The 21,601-nt window shown below is 37.5% G+C and overlaps 1 protein-coding gene across 2 annotated transcripts in view; it reads left to right on the top strand.

The window, feature by feature from the left end:
* chp (leucine rich repeat containing G protein-coupled receptor chaoptin) overlaps positions 1-19,003 on the top strand; it is a 68,918-nt gene extending 49,915 nt beyond the window's left edge. For both annotated transcript variants that reach the window (XM_073959981.1, XM_073959982.1), the window contains exons 11-21: positions 1,949-2,023; positions 2,094-2,187; positions 2,256-2,386; positions 2,441-2,554; positions 2,631-2,773; positions 8,784-8,925; positions 9,272-9,630; positions 9,703-10,126; positions 10,199-10,440; positions 18,520-18,706; positions 18,777-19,003. In XM_073959981.1, coding sequence (XP_073816082.1) covers positions 1,949-2,023; positions 2,094-2,187; positions 2,256-2,386; positions 2,441-2,554; positions 2,631-2,773; positions 8,784-8,925; positions 9,272-9,630; positions 9,703-10,126; positions 10,199-10,440; positions 18,520-18,706; positions 18,777-18,878 — 2,013 coding nt within the window. In that variant the 3' untranslated portion in view covers positions 18,879-19,003. The remainder of the gene's footprint in view (positions 1-1,948; positions 2,024-2,093; positions 2,188-2,255; positions 2,387-2,440; positions 2,555-2,630; positions 2,774-8,783; positions 8,926-9,271; positions 9,631-9,702; positions 10,127-10,198; positions 10,441-18,519; positions 18,707-18,776) is intronic.
* Positions 19,004-21,601: the final 2,598 nt, after the last annotated feature.

Genomic DNA, 21,601 nt, shown 5'->3' with positions numbered 1-21,601 from the left:
ACAAATGCTGTAACCGATGCCTACAAATATGCAATTATTAAACTTACAAGCAATTTTACCCCAATATTTGCAGCAATTCACAGGGTTAACACAATTATAGCTCTATACGAACCTTTTCAGTTGTCAACACAAAAATCTCCACGATTGTTTAAGAATCGCAATGGAGAAAGTTATCATTCGTAAATTGGAAATGGTATTAAGTCCCGGGCCACACTAAGAGTAATTTCACTGAAATTTTGACATGAAAGTAAAAGAAAATGTAAATTAAAACGGTCTGTTTGTTTCATACGAATATTGCAACAAAGCAAAATTGCAGAACAAATGAAACCGTGTACACTAGTTTCTTGAAATTATGCATTTTTCCCAAAAAATGCAAAGTTTCATGTCAAAATTTCATTGAAATTACTTTAGTATGGGCCGAGACAAAATATGCTTTCCGTTCCAACAAGTAATTCTTAAAATGCAGTACGAGTTACTAGAATAAATAATCAATTTTCTAACAAGTCCATTTGTTGTAGACATTTTGACCCTTTAATGATTCTGAATCACTTGAAAGTGAAGTTTTCAATATCGTTAATTTAATTCATATATAAGTGTATAGAATACTTTACAAGTTTAATGATATGAATTTCAATAGTAAAATAAAACTACTTTCGATTTTTTTAATTATTTGTTAAAAAAAATTTGGGGATTTTTTTGAGGAAATTCAATAAAATCTGGGGAATTTTGGGGAAAAGTTTTGGGCAAGTTGGGGAAAAGAGTCTAAAAAATACTGGCAACGCTGAACGAATCTGTCAAATACTGAGCCAGCTGTTACAGAAATGAGAGTTAATTGGGAGATTGCTTCATTTTTGTTCTCTTAATTGGGGTTTGTTTTCTCTTTGTTGTCTTGGTTTTTTATGTACACGGCGTTCAATTGTGATTGTTGTCGGCTTTGTATTAGAAATAGGGGAAGTGTAAGACAGTTGCATTTAAACGGATTATAAAAACGACTAATAAGGGTTATGCATATTTTCTTATGAAATCCGAGACTGCTTAATGATGGTTAACCCTTCGTTGGACACCAATATTGTTTGTCATATTCGTAACACATGAGTCTGGCCAGACCCATATAATTATTTATAATTTTTTAGTAAACTTAATTAACATTTTCATATAAAAAGTTGTAGAATATGTTTAAAGGACCCTAATCTTTAATAAATAATCCTTATTTGTCAAAAAACATGCCGAAAAACTATAAATTTAAATGATATTATCAAGTTAGTAAAACAGGACATATGCCTACGAAGTAAAAAATTCGTAGTATTCTTGTCTCTATGCTCGAAAATCCTATTTATATTTCATTTTGAAGCACTATATTTTAGTTTTGGTCCAGTTGTGTGTATAATTGTCTAGAATACAAGTGTAACCCTATTTGCAAGGGATTTTGTTAGGTTATGGTACATTCACTGATTTCAAACCCATATCCTGCTTAAAAGGGTATTCTTTTTGTCAAATAATATAGGAAAAATCAAATTTTAAGAAAAATTTTGGAAAATTTTCAATAAAAAATGGGTGGGGTCTAACCAGACTAATGTGTTACGAATGTAATATGTATGTCAAAAAATCCTTGTAGCTCCTTTTCTGGTGATCCTTTTGACTTCATGTTTCCTTCATTTGAAAGGTAAGAAAATTTCACGAAGCTACCTGGAATCTCAGGTTCATAGCTTTATCGTAATCAAGCTTAAAATGCAAAATAAAATGAAAAAGGCCTGGCCAGACTCTGGTGTCCAACGGAGGGTTAACAAAGTTTTCTTAAAAATTTCTGGGCTTCTGGTCTAATGATGCTTGGAAAAATATTCTTAGAAGTTATCATCAGTTGAGAAGTAAATATCCTTGAATAACTATTTTAAAACCTTGATATTATATTCAAACGAACACGAATTAATTATTATTTAATTTTTTACAGAATTTACCAAAATTGGAGGTTCTCGATATGGCTTTTAATATGTTGCCAAATTTCAATTTTGACTATTTCGATCAGGTAAGTTCAAAATGTAAAACATCGATGTAACAGATTGATCGATTGCTGTAATATCAATTGCGTTTATTAGGTTGGCACTTTATCAAATTTAAATGTGAATGTTAGTCACAATCAAATTAAAATGTTAATGCACAATTCATCTTGGGTCGGTAGAGGTGATCATGGTAAATGATAATTACATTAGCAGTAGTGAATATATGTATATTAATGTTTAATTATTCTCCCTTTGCAGCCTCAATGTATCATTCAAATATCAAAATATTAGATTTATCACATAACAATATCTCGATAATATATCCGGGATATTTTAGACCCGCCGAAAGTTCACTAACCCACTTACATTTGGGCTATAATGCTTTAATGGTGAGTATATTTAAAATGTTTAAATGTTGTTTGTTAAAGTTATGCTCTGAATAGAATGTCACTCGTGATGTTTTTGGTAATATGCCTCACCTACAATGGTTGGATATATCACATAATTATATACGTGAAATCGATTTCGATGCTTTTAAGAACACCAAAGAACTACAGGTAATGACGCGTTTGTTTGATATCCCATTTGTGATAATTTCAAATAACCGGTTATTTTGTTCTGTACATTTTTCAGTTAATCTATTTCCATTACAATCATTTGACTGATATACCTCAGGAAGTTTTCAAACCCATACGAGCATTACGAGTTGTAGACTTTTCTCATAATCATTTGCGCGGCTTGCCGGATAATTTATTCTATAATGGTGGTATGGAGAAGTAAGTAATCAGGGTAAACAGTGTTAATTGATCATATAATAACATATAGGTAAGGTGGTAGCGAAATACTACCACTCAGGAGTAGTAAATAAATAATATAAGCAGTAAACATTTGACCTTTGCCAGAAAAAGTACAAAAATATCCGTTAAAAAATTTTTTTTTTTGAAGAAAAGCCGTATTTGGTGTTTTGTCAAATGTCATAGACATATGTCCCTTTGACCTTCTAGTCCTCTTATAGTGCCCCTGTGGCCCTTCAAGTAATATTCTTTTGAAATCCCTGGTTATAGTTCGGTTGACCTTGACAAATATTGTACAAACATCCCAAAAGTTCCTCGATGAGCATGCAAACAACATTGGAAATGTGAGAATGACACTGCACGTGAAAGCCGACCGACTATTAAATTCCGGAAGATCATCAGGACCGCACAACAGCGTGACACGGTATTCTTATGATCTGGAGAGAAGAATATTAGGAATACGAAACTACGATCTTTCTGTCTTCTAAGAAGAATTTCTGGTTTTCCTATGGAATACCTTTTGGCTTTTTATAGGATGACCTTAGGACATTCTGTAGGAAGACCTTCCAAACTTCTTTTGATAGAGATAATGGTATTAAGTAGATATACCATCTGTACGATTTTTTGATATTCTATGGGAAGACTTCCTGGTCTTCGATAGAAAGTACTTAGGATCTTCTATAGGAAGGTTTGTTGGCCTTCTCGTCCTAGATAAGAAGACTTTCTGGCCTTCTATAGAAAGAAGTGTTTGAAAATAAACACTAGCGTGCCGTACCATAATGTTTTGTACCGTACCAAGGTGGATAGGTACACTACGATAATGTACCGCTCTGGGACGCAAACATTAAAAAAATATTTTAGTGATACTGTACCGAAGCACAACTAAAATATTTTTTAGTGGTTGTGCTTCGATACAGTATCAATAAACTGTTTATTTTCGAACACCGATAGAAAGTTCATCTGATCTTTTTTTAAAGGGATACTGGACTTTAGGAGGAAGACCTTCTGGTCTTTTGTAGGAATACCTTCTGGCGCTCTTTAGCAAGAACTTCTGGTCTTTTAAAGGACCTTTTGGTATTTTACAGAAAGCACTAGTGATCTTCTAAAGGAAGACTTAGACTTCTAAGGGGAGACTTAGTCTTCTACAGGCAATCCTTCTGGTCTTCCATGGAAAGAACTTTTAGTCTTCTGGTATTTTATATAAAGACCTTCTCGGCTTCTTTAGGAAGACTTTCTGGTATTCTATAAAAAGGCCTTTTAGTTTTCTATAGGAAGATTTGTTGATCTTCTGCAGGAAGAGCTCTTGATATTTTATATGAAGGCCTTCTGGTCTTCTAAAGAAAGAGCTTCTGGTCTACAATGGGAGGACTTCTGATCTTTTGTTAGAATGCAATGTGGTCTTCTATAGGATGACCTTATGGTCTTCTATAAGAAGGCATTTTGTTCTTAGTTAGAAAGACCTTCTGGGTTTCTATAGAAAGAACTTCTCAAAGACATTCTGGTATTCTGTAAGAAGACCTTCTGGTCTTAATACGAAGACTTCTGGCCTTATATGGGAAGACCTTCCTGTCTTCCGTAGGAGGTCTTTATTGTCTTCTACAGGATAGCATTCTGGTCTTCTATAAGACAGCCTTGTGGTCTTCTATAGGATGGCGTTCTGGTGTTGTATATGAAAACCTTCAAGTTTTCTATAAGTGGACCTTCTGGTGGTTAGAGGAAGACTTTCTGGCCTTCTATAGAAAGACCTTCTGGTCATATATAGTAGGACCTTCTGACCTTCTGGCCTACTATAGGAGGACCTTGTGGTCTTTTATAGGATAGCCTTTGGTCTTCTATATGAAGACCTTCCGTTCTTCTATGGAAAGATCTTCTGGTCTTCCATAGGCGGCCTTCTTCTCTTCTGTAAAAGGATTTCCGGTGTTCTCGTCTTCTATAGGAAGATCTTCCGCTCTACAATAGGAGTGACTTCTTGTCTTCTATAGGGAGACCTTCTGGTATTCTATAGGGAGATATGTTTTGGTCTTTTATGATAAGACCTTCTGGTCTTCTACAAAATGTCCTTCTGGTCTTTTGGTATTCTATAGGAAAACTCTCTGGTCTTCTATAGGAAAAACTCCTGAACTTTTATAGGAAATCCTTCTGATCTTGTAAAGAAATAGCTTCTGGTCTACTATAGGAGGACTTGTGGTCTTTTGAAAGAATGCAGTCTGGTCTTCTATAGGAAGACTTACTGATCTTCTTGGTTGATTTATAGGATGGTCTTATGGTCTTCTATAGAAAGACCCTCGCCACTTCATTAGGTGTATTCTGTAGGAAGACCTTCAGGTCGTCTTTAGGAAGATCTTTTGGTCATATGTTGTTGTAACGTAATTTAAATGTTTGTATGTTCGTTTTTCTGCTTATTCTGGCTCTGGGTCTATCTCCAGTTCTAGGAATGTGGCTGCTACAATCGGTTGTAACCACAAGGCTACTGGAGTTAGTTGTGTAGATTTGCTAGGGCAGTTGAAAAGGTGAAGAGTATCGTACAGGCCTGTACTGAGCAGATGTTTTGCACCGTTTCATCGATCCTTGCCTTATAGGAGTTTATACGGCTGCACGAGCGTAGTTGAACCAAAACAACTCTGGTTTGCCGTGGCAGCTGACGCTCCTCAGCTGCTATAGATGGGAGATGTTATCCGAGGACCGCATTCACACTATAGTTGGCATATCCGACTGCATCCATGTGAATGTCTTTTAAACCTACTTGATAGGCTTGCTGTTCCAGAGGTTTTCTCTTGTAATGTTGGGGGCTCCTATCCCCCATATGGTGATGAGAATGGCTCCCACGTTAACACCCGAGCAAGTATTGCAAAGACAGCATATCATTCTGTTGATGTACTAGAAAGATCTTTGTCTCCTCATGTTGATGGTTCATTGAAGACATGAGGAGGCATCCTGTTGCAGATCCGAGAGTGGCATTCTTACAGGTTTGAATATTTTTCCATCTCTTTGGACGTACATTGGCGAACCACACTGGCGCCGTATTTCATTATACATATGTGGTCAACAAGGTTTCTTTATCTGCAGCAGAAAGGGACTTGAGGACCTTGTTGCTACGTCTTAGCTTGTCGCAGATAGCTGTGGTATGCGCAGATGACATGAACATATTGCTGAATGTGACCCCTAGAATAACTGTTAGTGGTCGGTATTCTGCTACCATCGATCATGATATTCATCTTAGTGCTCATCTTCGGAGTCCATGTGGCGGCGGATATTTGCATATTTCCTTCACGGAAAAAGGTTGTAACAGTACGGTTACACTAGAGTTTTTTGCCGGGTTAACCCACTTCATGGGGATTTATTTGACGTGTGCGCTATGGAATTGACACTTGAAACTCAAACCCACTGGGTTAATCCGGTTAAGTGTAACTGGGGTATAAGATCGATCAAATAGGAGTTAAGCCTTTCACAAATGACATGAGTGAAGGTACCCGATGCCAGGATCATCTAATCATCGGCATACGTAACGATCTCTATGGCATCTGTACGGGGTGGAATACAGAAGAGATAGAGGTTAAACACTTATGGAGATATCACCCCACTAACGATTGGCGTTCACACATATAATTGATTATCCAAAGTTTCAGATGTGGCCTCAATGTACTCAAACAGCGTGAATTGCTTGATTGTATCACCAACACTGTCTTATTCCACGGCTTGCTCTGATTGAGTCTTCGACTAATATGTGTGGAGATCGCGTGCAGCGTTGTTGCCGTGTTGTGCTGCTTACAGAATCCATGCTACCAATGCTGATATCGGCAACTGGATAGCTATTTCTGATGCTGGAGAGTCTTTGCAACGGGCGACAAAGGCGAAATCGGTCTGTACGACCGACCGGCTTCAGCAGCGGGGCCACCCTGCCCATTTTCCAGACTTCGGGCACAATGTGGCGTGGTGGCGACAAGTTAAAAACTTTTGTGAGATACTCAACTCATAGCTCACCCAGCTGTTTCCATGGAGATTCCACCGTGGCCCATGGTTTTGGATGACTGGCGTTCCTAATGGCATTTGCAACATCATCCATTGTAAATTGTGATGGTTCCTCCTAGGCGGGAAGACATATAATGCAACACTGTATCTTCGCCCTGTCAAAGGCGGGGTGCTTCCGATCATTGAGCATAATATCGCCAAACGTAACTGATGTCTTATCTTCCTTCTTTCCAGTGTTCGAGAGTGATTTAACCGTTGCCCATAATTGACTTATTCTGACTCCAATGTTGCAACTCTTCACATGAAATAGCCACTTCTTCGGCTTGTGCTTGTCGACTAACCTGTTAAGTTCAAGTGTTAGCTCCCCGACTCTGGAAGCATTGAGGAAGCTTTTCAAGCTCATTTGCTAATCCAGTCACCTCTGTTGGAAAATTTGGTCTCACTTCGGGTATTCCACCACCAGGTATATGGCGAGGGGCTGCAGCAGTGATGGTGACTCGTAACGTCGTTTCTGCTACACGAACACCACAAGGGTTGAGCAGATCCCTGAAGCGGTTATTAGTGAACTCTTTGATTTATAAAAGTGTTGCGTTCTGAAGTGATGGAATCGGGCGATCTGCTGATGGAGACAATTATGGAGAGATGGTGTGACCCAAAAGAAACGATGCGTTGCGAGATGAGGTCTTTTGTCAGACCAGATGACACTATGGTCATGTTTGCTGATCTATAACACTCTCCGCTAATTCTGGCAGGGGTGTCCTCATTGACCGTGCAAAACGTAGAGTTATCAATCTACTCAGTCAGCGCTATACCCCTGTGGTATTTACTTAGGACCGAGTACCACAACTCATAATGAGCATTAAAGTCCTCTACAACTAGTCGATTGTGATCTTCAAATGTTGGACCTATAAACTGGAGTACAGATATCTATCGGCGGGATGTATACGTTCAGCAACTATACCTCGGCGGTTCCACACCATACATAGGAAAGCAAGTCCCCCACGTCTACTACTGGTGCGAGCCTTCCTCAGTACGTTGTAACAATCACAACGCTATAACCTGCAGTTGATGTTGGGCTTGGTTTCCTGTACCGCCGTGACCTTAATATTCTTCCGACTGGTAAAATCCACTAATTCCTTGATTTTATCTCGGAGTCCATTGCAATTAAATTGCAAAAAAAGATGCGTTTTCAGGGATTGGTTCAGCAATGAGTGGTGTCAACCGCTGCGTGTGCGGCTGCTGTTGGGGGTTACGAGGGAGACGACTCACTGTGGGCTATGCGCAGGCAGCAACATAGTTCCACACATGGACGCGCTCAGAGAAACACCTGACATGCACTCACTACCGGCATCACCGAAATTTGAGTGTGGTTGATGCGGATGTAACAAACCGATGACATCTCTATTGGACATGGGTGTTCCTCCATCCCGACATGTACCTATACACGAATACACACATATGTCAGCTGCTGTCTGGAACAAAGGGCGTTGTGTGGTTCCGTGTCAATCCGGTGTCGAAGAACCCGCCGCCGTAGGATTGAAGACTTTCTGTAGCATGGCCTTCTGCACTTCTGGCCTTCAATAGGTGGACCTTCTCGTCTACTTTAGCTGGGAAAATGAATTTGTGACCATAGTATGGTGTGTCGAAAAGGGTACATGATGTCTTTAAAGATAAGTTATACCCTCTGAATACCGCGGACGCTGATGTTGACTGTTATGGAAAGCAAATTTAAACATTTAATGTGCAAGGCGGTTAATCTTAGCAACAGAACCGCTATAAGTTGGTCTAGGAATTTATAAATTAATGGGTAATTTTAGATTATAAACATGTTCTCGATTCTAACCAGTCACATTTTTTACGTATGGCCCATAATCCCCAATTTTACTTATTTTGAGACTATTCACCATTATAAATAAAAATAAACCTTTTTGTTTTCTTCCGGGATTATCTTTCATTGGAGAATAAACATACATAAGTACTCATTGTATGTAGTTGAAACATAATTATGCTTGTATTTTTACAGGTTGGATGTCTCCCACAATATGTTGCTGAAAATTCCCTCATCATCGTTGTCAAGTTTGGCAGCTCTGACACTTTGTGAACTTCATCTCTCCAATAATTATATCTCGACCATACACAGCATGGATTTGTCGAATAAATTCAGAGTGAGTTGGAGACTGTTTCTACAGTAAATGAATGCATCTATCTTCTGTTACCTTTTATGCTTCTACTTCTTGTACAACTACAACTACTTCTACTCTACTATCTCTCTTTTCATTTTCCTAAAATGTTGAACATAAAAAAACCAACAAAAAATCGAATTACCACCAACCAATCTCTTTCATCATCTTAATTAATTTTCAAAAAATCCAACCCTTCTTAACTAAACCCACATGTTAGCCGAATAAATATCGGGTAACACTTCTATATATTTCTTTGTTCTTTCTAAATCCCAATTGTAGTAAACGATTTTGTCAAGGCCTTTCTAATTTTTATTTGAAATTTTTACAGTCTCTGCGCTTTTTGGATATTTCTTACAATTACCTGTTGCGCATTGATGATGCCGTCTTTGCCACAATGCCAAAATTGGCGGTTTTGGATTTGTCTCACAATCGTGATCTCAAAGTCATGGATAAGTCGTTTATGGGTCTGGAAACAAGTTTGATTAAATTGGGTTTGGAAAATGTCTCACTAAGTACAATACCCGAGATACGTTTGAGATATTTGCGTGAAATGCGTTTGGGCTACAACGAATTGCCATCAATACCACAGGAGTTGGCCCACAATATGTCCAATTTAAGGATGTTGGACTTATCCAATAATGATTTGACCAATGTTCCATTGATGACACAATCCCTGCCACACTTGAGGTATAGACTTCCCCTTCCACTTTACTGCAACTTCATGGACACAATTTTTTGTTTTTTTTTTGGTTTATTTAGAAAATTGATGCTGTCCGGAAATCCCATTACATCGCTCAACAACAACAGTTTCGATGGTGTCAATGAAGATCTCGAAATGCTAGACATTTCCAATTTCCGTTTGCATTACTTCGAATATGGCTGCCTGGATGCATTGCCGCATTTACGTCAATTGAAGTTGACAGCATATTCGCATTTGGAACATTTCAATATTCCATATTTGTTGAAGAATCACCACAACATACGCGAGCTGTGGATAGAGGCACCACAACCATTTACACGCATCATCAAAAAGGGTTCGGGTTCAAATCAAGAAATGCAAACTGTTCAAATGGGTATGCCCACTGATTTGTCGCGTGAAATGGAAGGACATTTGCCCATGAAATTGACAAACATAACATTTAGTGGGCCACAATTTTCAACATTGAATGAAAATATTTTAAAGGTAAGTCAGGGTGGGGGAATTGTGGTAATTGGAATCTGTTTGTATAAAAAGTTGTTCTTTTTATTTCCTCAGGGTATGAAATCACCTTATTTGTATATCCAACTTTTCAATACATCGCTAATGGAAATACCAAAGAATTTCTTCAAAAACATGGGAAGAGTTCGTAACATTTCACTGGATATCCGTTATAATAATCGCATGCTTAAGAAAATTCCAAATCCAAATACCGGAACGGTACCATATCTACCGAACAGTGTATTTTTAACGGATCTTAAAATGTCGGATACAGATTTGAATTGTGACTGTGATTTGGGGTAAGTAAAAATGTTAAAGGAAGAAAAGGTGTAGAATGGTAGATGTTCCTAACCCGAAGTTAACCACAAGCCCCTCTACTTCTAAAGTAGTTCTCTCCGGACTTGCCTGTGGCAAACTTTATGACAAGAAAGTCGTTCTGCCGAAAGGAGTTAATAATCCTCCACTTTCGACCCAACTCCATTGAAGAAGCAGGGACCCATATTGAGGTCCCCTCAATATATTGCTTGTTTCCTGCCTTCTCAAATCGAGCAAATACCCTTAACAGCCGGAATAAGAAAACCAGAAAACAAAAAGGCCAAGTCGTACATTTCTCTGGTGAACCCTGTCCGAGATGAGAATGTCCCTAAGATTACCTTCCACCAGCAACCAATGACAATCGCTGATGCCTGAAAGGATCAGAATTGTCTATGATTGCTAGTCGGAGATCAACTGGGAAATTTCTACAAAAATCGTTTAAAAAATCTACGCTTATTGTGGACTTTTGGTCTGCCAAAAATCGTTTAAAAAATCTACGCTTATTGTGGACTTTTGGTCTGCCAAAAATCGTTTAAAAAATCTACGCTTATTGTGGACTTTTGGTCTGCCAAAAATCGTTTAAAAAATCCACGCTCATTGTGGACTTTTGGTCTGGCAAAAATCGTTTAAAATATCCACGTTATTGTGGACTTTTGGTCTGCCAAAAATCGTTTAAAAAATCCACGCTTATTGCGGACTTTTGGTCTGCAAAAATCGTTTAAAAAATCCACGCTTATTGTGGACTTTTGGTCTGCCAAAAATCGTTTAAAAAATCCACGCTTATTGTGGACTTTTGGTCTGCCAAAAATCGTTTAAAAAATCCACGCTTATTGTGGACTTTTGGTCTGCCAAAAATCGTTTAAAAAATCCACGCTTATTGTGGACTTTTGGTCTGCCAAAAATCGTTTAAAAAATCCACGATTATTGTGGACTTTTGGTCTGCCAAAAATCGTTTAAAAAATCCACGCTTATTGCGGACTTTTGGTCTGCCAAAAATCGTTTAAAAAATCCACGCTTATTGTGGACTTTTGGTCTGCCAAAAATCGTTTAAAAAATCCACGCTTATTGTGGACTTTTGGTCTGCCAAAAATCGTTTAAAAAATCCACGCTTATTGTGGACTTTTGGTCTGCAAAAATCGTTTAAAAAATCCACGCTTATTGTGGACTTTTGTTCTGCCAAAAATCGTTTAAAAAATCCACGCTTATTGTGGACTTTTGGTCTGCAAAAATCGTTTAAAAAATCCACGCTTATTGTGGACTTTTGTTCTGCCAAAAATCGTTTAAAAAATCCACGCTTATTGTGGACTTTTGGTCTGCAAAAATCGTTTAAAAAATCCACGCTTATTGTGGACTTTTGTTCTGCCAAAAATCGTTTAAAAAATCCACGCTTATTGTGGACTTTTGGTCTGCCAAAAATCGTTTAAAAAATCCACGCTTATTGTGGACTTTTGGTCTGCCAAAAATCGTTTAAAAAATCCACGCTTATTGTGGACTTTTGGTCTGCCAAAAATCGTTTAAAAAATCCACGCTTATTGTGGACTTTTGGTCTGCCAAAAATCGTTTAAAAAATCCAAGCTTATTGTGGACTTTTGGTCTGCCAAAAATCGTTTAAAAAATCCAAGCTTATTGTGGACTTTTGGTCTGCCAAAAATCGTTTAAAAAATCCACGCTTATTGTGGACTTTTGGTCTGCCAAAAATCGTTTAAAAAATCCACGCTTATTGTGGATTTTTGGTCTGCCAAAAATCGTTTAAAAAATCCACGCTTATTGTGGATTTTTGGTCTGCCAAAAATCGTTTAAAAAATCCACGCTTATTGTGGACTTTTGGTCTGCCAAAAATCGTTTAAAAAATCCACGCTTATTGTGGACTTTTGGTCTGCCAAAAATCGTTTAAAAAATCCACGCTTATTGCGGACTTCTGGTCTGCCAAAAATCGTTTAAAAAATCCACGCTTATTGTGGACTTTTGGTCTGCCAAAAATCGTTTAAAAAATCCACGCTTATTGTGGACTTTTGGTCTGCCAAAAATCGTTTAAAAAATCCACGCTTATTGTGGACTTTTGGTCTGCAAAAATCGTTTAAAAAATCCACGCTTATTGTGGACTTTTGTTCTGCCAAAAATCGTTTAAAAAATCCACGCTTATTGTGGACTTTTGGTCTGGCAAAATCGTTTAAAAAATCCACGCTTATTGTGGACTTTTGGTCTGGCAAAAATCGTTTAAAAAATCCACGCTTATTGTGGACTTTTGGTCTGGCAAAAATCGTTTAAAAATCCACGCTTATTGTGGACTTTTGGTCTGGCAAAAATCGTTTAAAAAATCCACGCTTATTGTGGACTTTTGGTCTGGCAAAAATCGTTTAAAAAATCCACGCTTATTGTGGACTTTTGGTCTGGCAAAAATCGTTTAAAAAATCCACGCTTATTGTGGACTTTTGGTCTGGCAAAAATCGTTTAAAAAATCCACGCTTATTGTGGACTTTTGGTCTGGCAAAAATCGTTTAAAAAATCCACGCTTATTGTGGACTTTTGGTCTGGCAAAAATCGTTTAAAAAATCCACGCTTATTGTGGACTTTTGGTCTGGCAAAAATCGTTTAAAAAATCCACGCTTATTGTGGACTTTTGGTCTGGCAAAAATCGTTTAAAAAAATCCACGCTTATTGTGGACTTTTGGTCTGGCAAAAATCGTTTAAAAAATCCACGCTTATTGTGGACTTTTGGTCTGGCAAAAATCGTTTAAAAAATCCACGCTTATTGTGGACTTTTGGTCTGGCAAAAATCGTTTAAAAAATCCACGCTTATTGTGGACTTTTGGTCTGGCAAAAATCGTTTAAAAAATCCACGCTTATTGTGGACTTTTGGTCTGGCAAAAATCGTTTAAAAAATCCACGCTTATTGTGGACTTTTGGTCTGGCAAAAATCGTTTAAAAAATCCACGCTTATTGTGGACTTTTGGTCTGGCAAAAATCGTTTAAAAAATCCACGCTTATTGTGGACTTTTGGTCTGGCAAAAATCGTTTAAAAAATCCACGCTTATTGTGGACTTTTGGTCTGGCAAAAATCGTTTAAAAAATCCACGCTTATTGTGGACTTTTGGTCTGGCAAAAATCGTTTAAAAAATCCACGCTTATTGTGGACTTTTGGTCTGGCAAAAATCGTTTAAAAAATCCACGCTTATTGTGGACTTTTGGTCTGGCAAAAATCGTTTAAAAAATCCACGCTTATTGTGGACTTTTGGTCTGGCAAAAATCGTTTAAAAAATCCACGCTTATTGTGGACTTTTGGTCTGGCAAAAATCGTTTAAAAAATCCACGCTTATTGTGGACTTTTGGTCTGGCAAAAATCGTTTAAAAAATCCACGCTTATTGTGGACTTTTGGTCTGGCAAAAATCGTTTAAAAAATCCACGCTTATTGTGGACTTTTGGTCTGGCAAAAATCGTTTAAAAAATCCACGCTTATTGTGGACTTTTGGTCTGGCAAAAATCGTTTAAAAAATCCACGCTTATTGTGGACTTTTGGTCTGGCAAAAATCGTTTAAAAAATCCACGCTTATTGTGGACTTTTGGTCTGGCAAAAATCGTTTAAAAAATCCACGCTTATTGTGGACTTTTGGTCTGGCAAAAATCGTTTAAAAAAATCCACGCTTATTGTGGACTTTTGGTCTGGCAAAAATCGTTTAAAAAATCCACGCTTATTGTGGACTTTTGGTCTGGCAAAAATCGTTTAAAAAATCCACGCTTATTGTGGACTTTTGGTCTGGCAAAAATCGTTTAAAAAATCCACGCTTATTGTGGACTTTTGGTCTGGCAAAAATCGTTTAAAAAATCCACGCTTATTGTGGACTTTTGGTCTGGCAAAAATCGTTTAAAAAATCCACGCTTATTGTGGACTTTTGGTCTGGCAAAAATCGTTTAAAAAATCCACGCTTATTGTGGACTTTTGGTCTGGCAAAAATCGTTTAAAAAATCCACGCTTATTGTGGACTTTTGGTCTGGCAAAAATCGTTTAAAAAATCCACGCTTATTGTGGACTTTTGGTCTGGCAAAAATCGTTTAAAAAATCCACGCTTATTGTGGACTTTTGGTCTGGCAAAAATCGTTTAAAAAATCCACGCTTATTGTGGACTTTTGGTCTGGCAAAAATCGTTTAAAAAATCCACGCTTATTGTGGACTTTTGGTCTGGCAAAAATCGTTTAAAAAATCCACGCTTATTGTGGACTTTTGGTCTGGCAAAAATCGTTTAAAAAATCCACGCTTATTGTGGACTTTTGGTCTGGCAAAAATCGTTTAAAAAATCCACGCTTATTGTGGACTTTTGGTCTGGCAAAAATCGTTTAAAAAATCCACGCTTATTGTGGACTTTTGGTCTGGCAAAAATCGTTTAAAAAATCCACGCTTATTGTGGACTTTTGGTCTGGCAAAAATCGTTTAAAAAATCCACGCTTATTGTGGACTTTTGGTCTGGCAAAAATCGTTTAAAAAATCCACGCTTATTGTGGACTTTTGGTCTGGCAAAAATCGTTTAAAAAATCCACGCTTATTGTGGACTTTTGGTCTGGCAAAAATCGTTTAAAAAATCCACGCTTATTGTGGACTTTTGGTCTGGCAAAAATCGTTTAAAAAATCCACGCTTATTGTGGACTTTTGGTCTGGCAAAAATCGTTTAAAAAATCCACGCTTATTGTGGACTTTTGGTCTGGCAAAAATCGTTTAAAAAATCCACGCTTATTGTGGACTTTTGGTCTGCCAAAAATCGTTTAAAAAATCCACGCTTATTGTGGACTTTTGGTCTGCCAAAAATCGTTTAAAAAAATCCACGCTTATTGTGGACTTTTGTTCTGCCAAAAATCGTTTAAAAAAATCCACGCTTATTGTGGACTTTTGGTCTGGCAAAAATCGTTTAAAAAATCCACGCTTATTGTGGACTTTTGGTCTGCCAAAAATCGTTTAAAAAATCCACGCTTATTGTGGACTTTTGGTCTGCCAAAAATCGTTTAAAAAATCCACGCTTATTGTGGACTTTTGGTCTGCCAAAAATCGTTTAAAAAATCCACGCTTATTGTGGACTTTTGGTCTGTCAAAAATCGTTTAAAAAATCCACGCTTATTGTGGACTTTTGGTCTGCCAAAAATCGTTTAAAAAATCCACGCTTATTGTGGACTTTTGGTCTGCCAAAAATCGTTTAAAAAATCCACGCTTATTTAAAAAAATCGTTTAAAAAATCCACGCTTATTTAAAAAATCGTTTAAAAAATCCACGCTTATTTAAAAAATCGTTTAAAAAATCCACGCTTATTGTGGAATTTTGGTCTGCCAAAAATCGTTTAAAAAATCCACGCTTATTTAAAAAATCGTTTAAAAAATCCACGCTTATTTAAAAAATCGTTTAAAAAATCCACGCTTATTTAAAAAATCGTTTAAAAAATCCACGCTTATTTAAAAAATCGTTTAAAAAAATCCACGCTTATTTAAAAAATCGTTTAAAAAATCCACGCTTATTTAAAAAATCGTTTAAAAAATCCACGCTTATTGTGGAATTTTGGTCTGCCAAAAATCGTTTAAAAAATCCACGCTTATTGCGGACTTTTGGTCTGCCAAAAATCGTTTAAAAAATCCACGCTTATTGTGGACTTTTGGTCTGCCAAAAATCGTTTAAAAAAACCACGCTCATTGTGGACTTTTGGTCTGCAAAAATTCGATTAAAAAATCCACACTTATATTTTCCCTTAAAACGAATTATTATACCCTACACCACTATGTGGGGAGGGTATTATAAGTTGGTTTTGGCCAAAAAGTTTGTAACGCATCGAAATAATGGTCGTAGACCCATACTTATATATACCAAAATGAATGTCTCGACGAGCTGAGTCGATCTGGCTATGTGTGTCCGTCCGTCAGTCCGTCCGTCCGTCCGTCTGTCCGTCTGTCCGTCTGTCCATCTAAACCTTGTAATCACGCTACAGGTCGCAATTTTGATCGGATCGTCACGAAATTTTGGGTGTTGATGGGGGTCCCGGAGGGGAAGAAGCCTATTGATTTGGGTGATGGTCGGATAATATTTAGGTGTCGGAATGGGCAAAAAACTTATGTGGATAAAATGACAACGTTTTTTTCCAAAGCGAATATCTCAGCTTCTATACGGGGTATACCAAAAGCAAAACCTGACAATAAAAGTAGAAAATATCACCTTTTTAATGATGTAAAGTAGGTTCTCGAAGGTGATCAAACAACGAAGATATCACAATAGTCGCAAATAAAACCCAAATTTTCATTTTTGCGATTTTAATTATAATGACGAATATCACAGCTTTGGTTGGGGACTTTCCAAAATCAAAGGCTGGCTATGAAAGTAGAAGATCCCATCTTTACAATGATGCAAACTAGGTCGGCGTAGGTGAGCAAATAACGGAGATATCGCAATAGTCGGTAATACATCCCATTTTTCCTCTTTTTTGGAAATCACGCTACAGGTCTCAATTTTGATCGGATCGTCACGAAATTTTGGGTGTTGATGGGGGTCCGGGAGGGGAAGAAGCCTATTGATTTTGGTGATGGTCGGATAATATTTAGGGGTCGTAATGGGCAAAAAACTTATTTGGAGAAAAAGATAACGTTTTTTTCCTAAGCGAATATCTCAGCTTCAATATGAAGTATACCAAAAGCAAAACCTGACAATAAAAGTAGAAAATATCACCTTTTTAATGATGTAAAGTAGGTTCTCGTAGGTGATCAAACAACGAATATATCACAATAGCCGCTAATAGAACCCAACTTTTTATTTTTGCGATTTTAATAATAATGACGAATATCACAGCTTCGGTTGGGGATCTTCCAAAAATAAAGTCTGACTGTGAAAGTAGAAAATCCCATCTTTACAGTGATGCAAAGTAGGTTGGCGTAGGTGGCCACATAACAGAGATATCACAATAATCGGCAATACATCCCATTTTTTCATTTTTTTGTAATCACGCTATAGGTCGCAATTTTGATCGGATCGTCACGAAATTTTGGGGGCTAATGGGGATCCTACAGAGAAAAAAGCCTATTGATTTTGGTGATGGTCGGATAATAATCAGGGGTCGGAATGGGCAAAAAACTTATTTGGGGAAAAAGTCAACGTTTTATTTCAAAGGAAATATCTCCGCTTCTAAAAGGGGTATATCAAAAGCAAAACCTGCTAATGAAAGTAGAAAATATCACTTTTGCAACGATGTGAAATGGGTTGTCATAGGTGGTCAAACAACAGAGATATCGCAAAAGCCGCTAATAAAACCCAAATTTTCATTTTTGCGATTTTAATTATAATGACGAATATCACAACTTTGGTTGGGGACCTTTCAAAAGCAAAGTCTGACTATGAAAGTAGAAAATCCCATCATTACAATGATGTAAAGCAGGTTGGCGTAGGTATCCAAATAACGGAGATATCGCAATAGTCGGTAATACATCTCATTTTTCCACTTTTTTGGAAATCACGATACATTTTAATTGGATCGTCACGAAATTTTGGGTGTTATTGAGGGTCCCACAGAGGAAAAAACCTTTTGATTTTTGATAATGGTCGGATATTATTCAGGGGTCGGAATGTGACAAAAAAATATTTGGAAAAAAGACCAACGTTTTATTTCAAAGTTAATATCTCCCTTCTGTAGGAGGTGTATCGAAAGCAAAACCTGGGAAGGAAAGTAGAAAATATCACCTTTACAACGATTTGAAATAGGTTGTCATAGGTGGTCAAACAACAGAGATAATGCATCCCTTTTTCCATTTTTGTGCAATCACACTACGAAATTTTGATCGGATCCTCACGAAATTTTGGGGGTTGATGGGGGTCTAACAGAGAAAGAAGCCTATTGATGGTTGGCATACATCCCACTTTTCCATTTTTTATTTGGGTTGTAACGTCGATACACCTAAATGCGTTTCAAAAAATTGACCTGTGTTAATGAAGATAATATTTTGAATTTTATTAGTCAAAAGCTTATGAACAGGGGTAGTGGTGTAGGGTATCACATAGTCGGCCCCGACCCGACTATAGCCTTGGTTCACTTGTTTTTTATTTCAGATGGGTGGAATTTTGGCAACGTAAACGTCGCCAGTACATCTGTTCGTCGCAAACATGGACCGATACTGTATTCCGCACATTTATGAATTCACCATGTCAGGTGTATGGCCGATACACTTGTGATGATCACGATGACGATTTGAGAGAAACACGCTGCGACAATAAAGGTGGTCAACAATTAATGGAGGTATGTCGGTTTTTGGAAGATCAATGACAACATTTTTCCTAACACTTAACAATGCTCTCTTTTTTTACAGTCACTAAAGGCAGATTTGGAATGTGGCTGGGATGGTACCTCGTGTCGCGAAGCGTTCATTGTGGTGGTGTTCTCTTGCGTCTTCTTGGTCTTATTTATGTGACATCTCTATTGTGTGTTCAATATAACAAAACAATTCTATGATGTTTTGGAGCAGGTCTATGGCCACAATAATTTTTAAAGAAGCTTAACAAGAAAGAGAAGAAAGCAAAACAAAAAATAGAAAAAGAAGCCAGAAAACGAATACTTTTTTTTGAGAGAAAACAAGAAAAAGAACACAAAAAACAAGTGAATTACGATTAGATGAAAAAGCGTTGCTTCGTTTTCCCGCCACCACCACCATCATGTAGTGTTGAACCATTTTTTGTTTGTAACTCGTAAAACATCCTGGACAGAACATATTGAACACACTTCCACCCCCCCCCTTAAATCAATGACGACCATGGAACTTTTGTATGGACTCGAACATGAACACACATTTCGGAAAACACACACACCCTAAACAAATCCCTAACTTTTTGACGAACATGGATCTCACCTTTGGACTAGACGAGTAGAAACCAAAAACCGGAAAATTTTGTTATAAAAAATCGAATTTAATTAAAATTATTTTAAAATATGAAATATATATTATTTAAAATCTAAGTTAAATTATTAAAATTAATATTTAGCAACAACAATTTGTATAATTACCCCACCCCTTAATGTTTGAACCAAGTTCATCATTTTAGTATTTAATGTATTTTTTTAATATCCTCACATATTATATATGATTAATTAATTACTCTATAATCAAATAACGGTTTTATAAAGCGACTTACTTACCGACATAATTATACCTTATACCTACCGCATACATACATAGATACATACTCGTACATATTCTTATTTATATTTACAACGCTTTTTAACGAATTTATACAACACACAGACACACAATATTCTCAATAAAAAGTCTTCAACAAAAAAATGTAAAATCACGTGGTTTTTATTCCATTAAGTCAGAAAATGTATCTAAAAATACCTTCAATCCGGCGGGACCTTTTTATGGGGGCTATATTAAAGTGTGGACCTATGTTGACAATTTTTGGTGAAGAAGTTTTGTGATCACTGAAAACCTCAAACGACAAACTAAAGGTAGTTCGGTCAAAAAATTTTGCTAAAATCCTCAAAATTCCGAAAATCGGGAGTTACCGTTATTTGGAGACTACACCAAAACATGGACCTATGTTGACAATTTTTGGTGGAGATGTTTTGTGACCATTGGGAACCTCAAGCGACAAATTGCAGATAGTTCGGTCAAAATATTATGCTAAATGCCTCAAAATACCGAAAATCGGAAGGTACAGTTATATGGGGGGCTACACCAAAACTTGGACCTACATTGACAATTTTTGGTGGAGATGTTTTGTGACCATTTTTGGTGGAGAGGTTTTTACTGCTGGGAACCCTAAATATTAAATAAGGCGTAGTTCAGTCAAAAAATGTAGCTAAAACCCTAAAAATAGCGAAATCGGTAGGTACCGTCAAATGGAGCATATACTAAAACGTGGACCTATATAGACAACTTTTGGTGGAGTAGTGTTGTGACTACTAAGAACTTCAAATGACACTTAGTTTGGGTAAAAATTGTAGCTGAAATCCTGAAAACTCCGAAAATTGGAAGATACGGTTATATGGAAAATTCCAAAAATCGGAAGGACCTGTTATGGGGGCTTTACCGAAACGTGGGCCAATAAGGACCGTCTTCGAATTTGACCTGTCTATGGAAAAAAAGACACTCGGTTGTAAAAATGTTGCATTCTAGACAGACATCGACTCAGAATTTTATCCTGGTCGCAAATGGCCGACGGAAGGGAAAGATGAGCAGACCAAGAATATATTTTACAAGCGCCTAGAGAGTATATGAACGCTACCCTGTCCATAACATTAATATTGTTCTAGGAGAAACAAGTTCGGTCGAAAAGTTCAGCCGTCATGAGGTAACATCTGACAATGGAATGAGGCTGATCGATTTTGCAACAGCAAAGAACATGGTAGTGAGCAGCTCCAGGTTCCAATACCGCGACATACACCAGGCTACGTAGATATCCCCCAGATAGGAAAACGAGAAAGCAGATCAATCATGTTGTGATAGGCGGAAAACACTCGTCCTGTGTGTTAGATGTCCGAGAAGCGACTCCGATCATTTCCTTGTTAATAGCCAAAGTAAGAACTCATCTTTATGTTTGGCTGCAAAAGTGCGATCTAACACAGGAAGGAAGTTGGATATCGAAAGGCTGCAAACACAACAGATAGCAAGCCTACTCCGCTCAACTGACCCTCATGCTGGAAGACAGCACTCCTTGTCTCGATAATGTGGAAGCGCAGTGGCGAAGAATAGCCCACTCTCTGCAAACAGCTGCAAAATCTGCACTTTGGTTCGCCAAACCACCACCACTACCAATCCATACTCAACATTTTCCAACAATCTTATAACATATCTTAGGTTCTATGGAAGTAATTGGGAAATAATTCTTATTCACTTCGCATTACTGTCAGAATATACATATATTCTGGTTTTCATCACCGAAAATGTCGAATACCACTAACAGAGTGAGTAAGAGTGAAATAGAGTGGTGGCTCGTCCGCAGTCCCGGTAACTGATGCTACTCCGCTCCCTGCTCTTTCAAACTCCCTGCGCTTAGCACGCTCCAAGCTCTTAGTAAGCTCTTGGCGTTTAGCACACTCTCAGTAACCTTCATGCTCATATAATGCTCCCACTAATCAAACTCTATCCCGACAGCACCCGAATACTACAGAGCAGAGCCAAACACCTGATTAACT

This window comes from Musca autumnalis, unplaced genomic scaffold (genome assembly GCF_047663935.1).
Source record: "Musca autumnalis isolate F117 unplaced genomic scaffold, ASM4766393v1 scaffold_1, whole genome shotgun sequence".
NCBI lineage: Eukaryota > Metazoa > Arthropoda > Insecta > Diptera > Muscidae > Musca > Musca autumnalis.
This window is presented reverse-complemented; position numbering and strand designations above follow the sequence as displayed.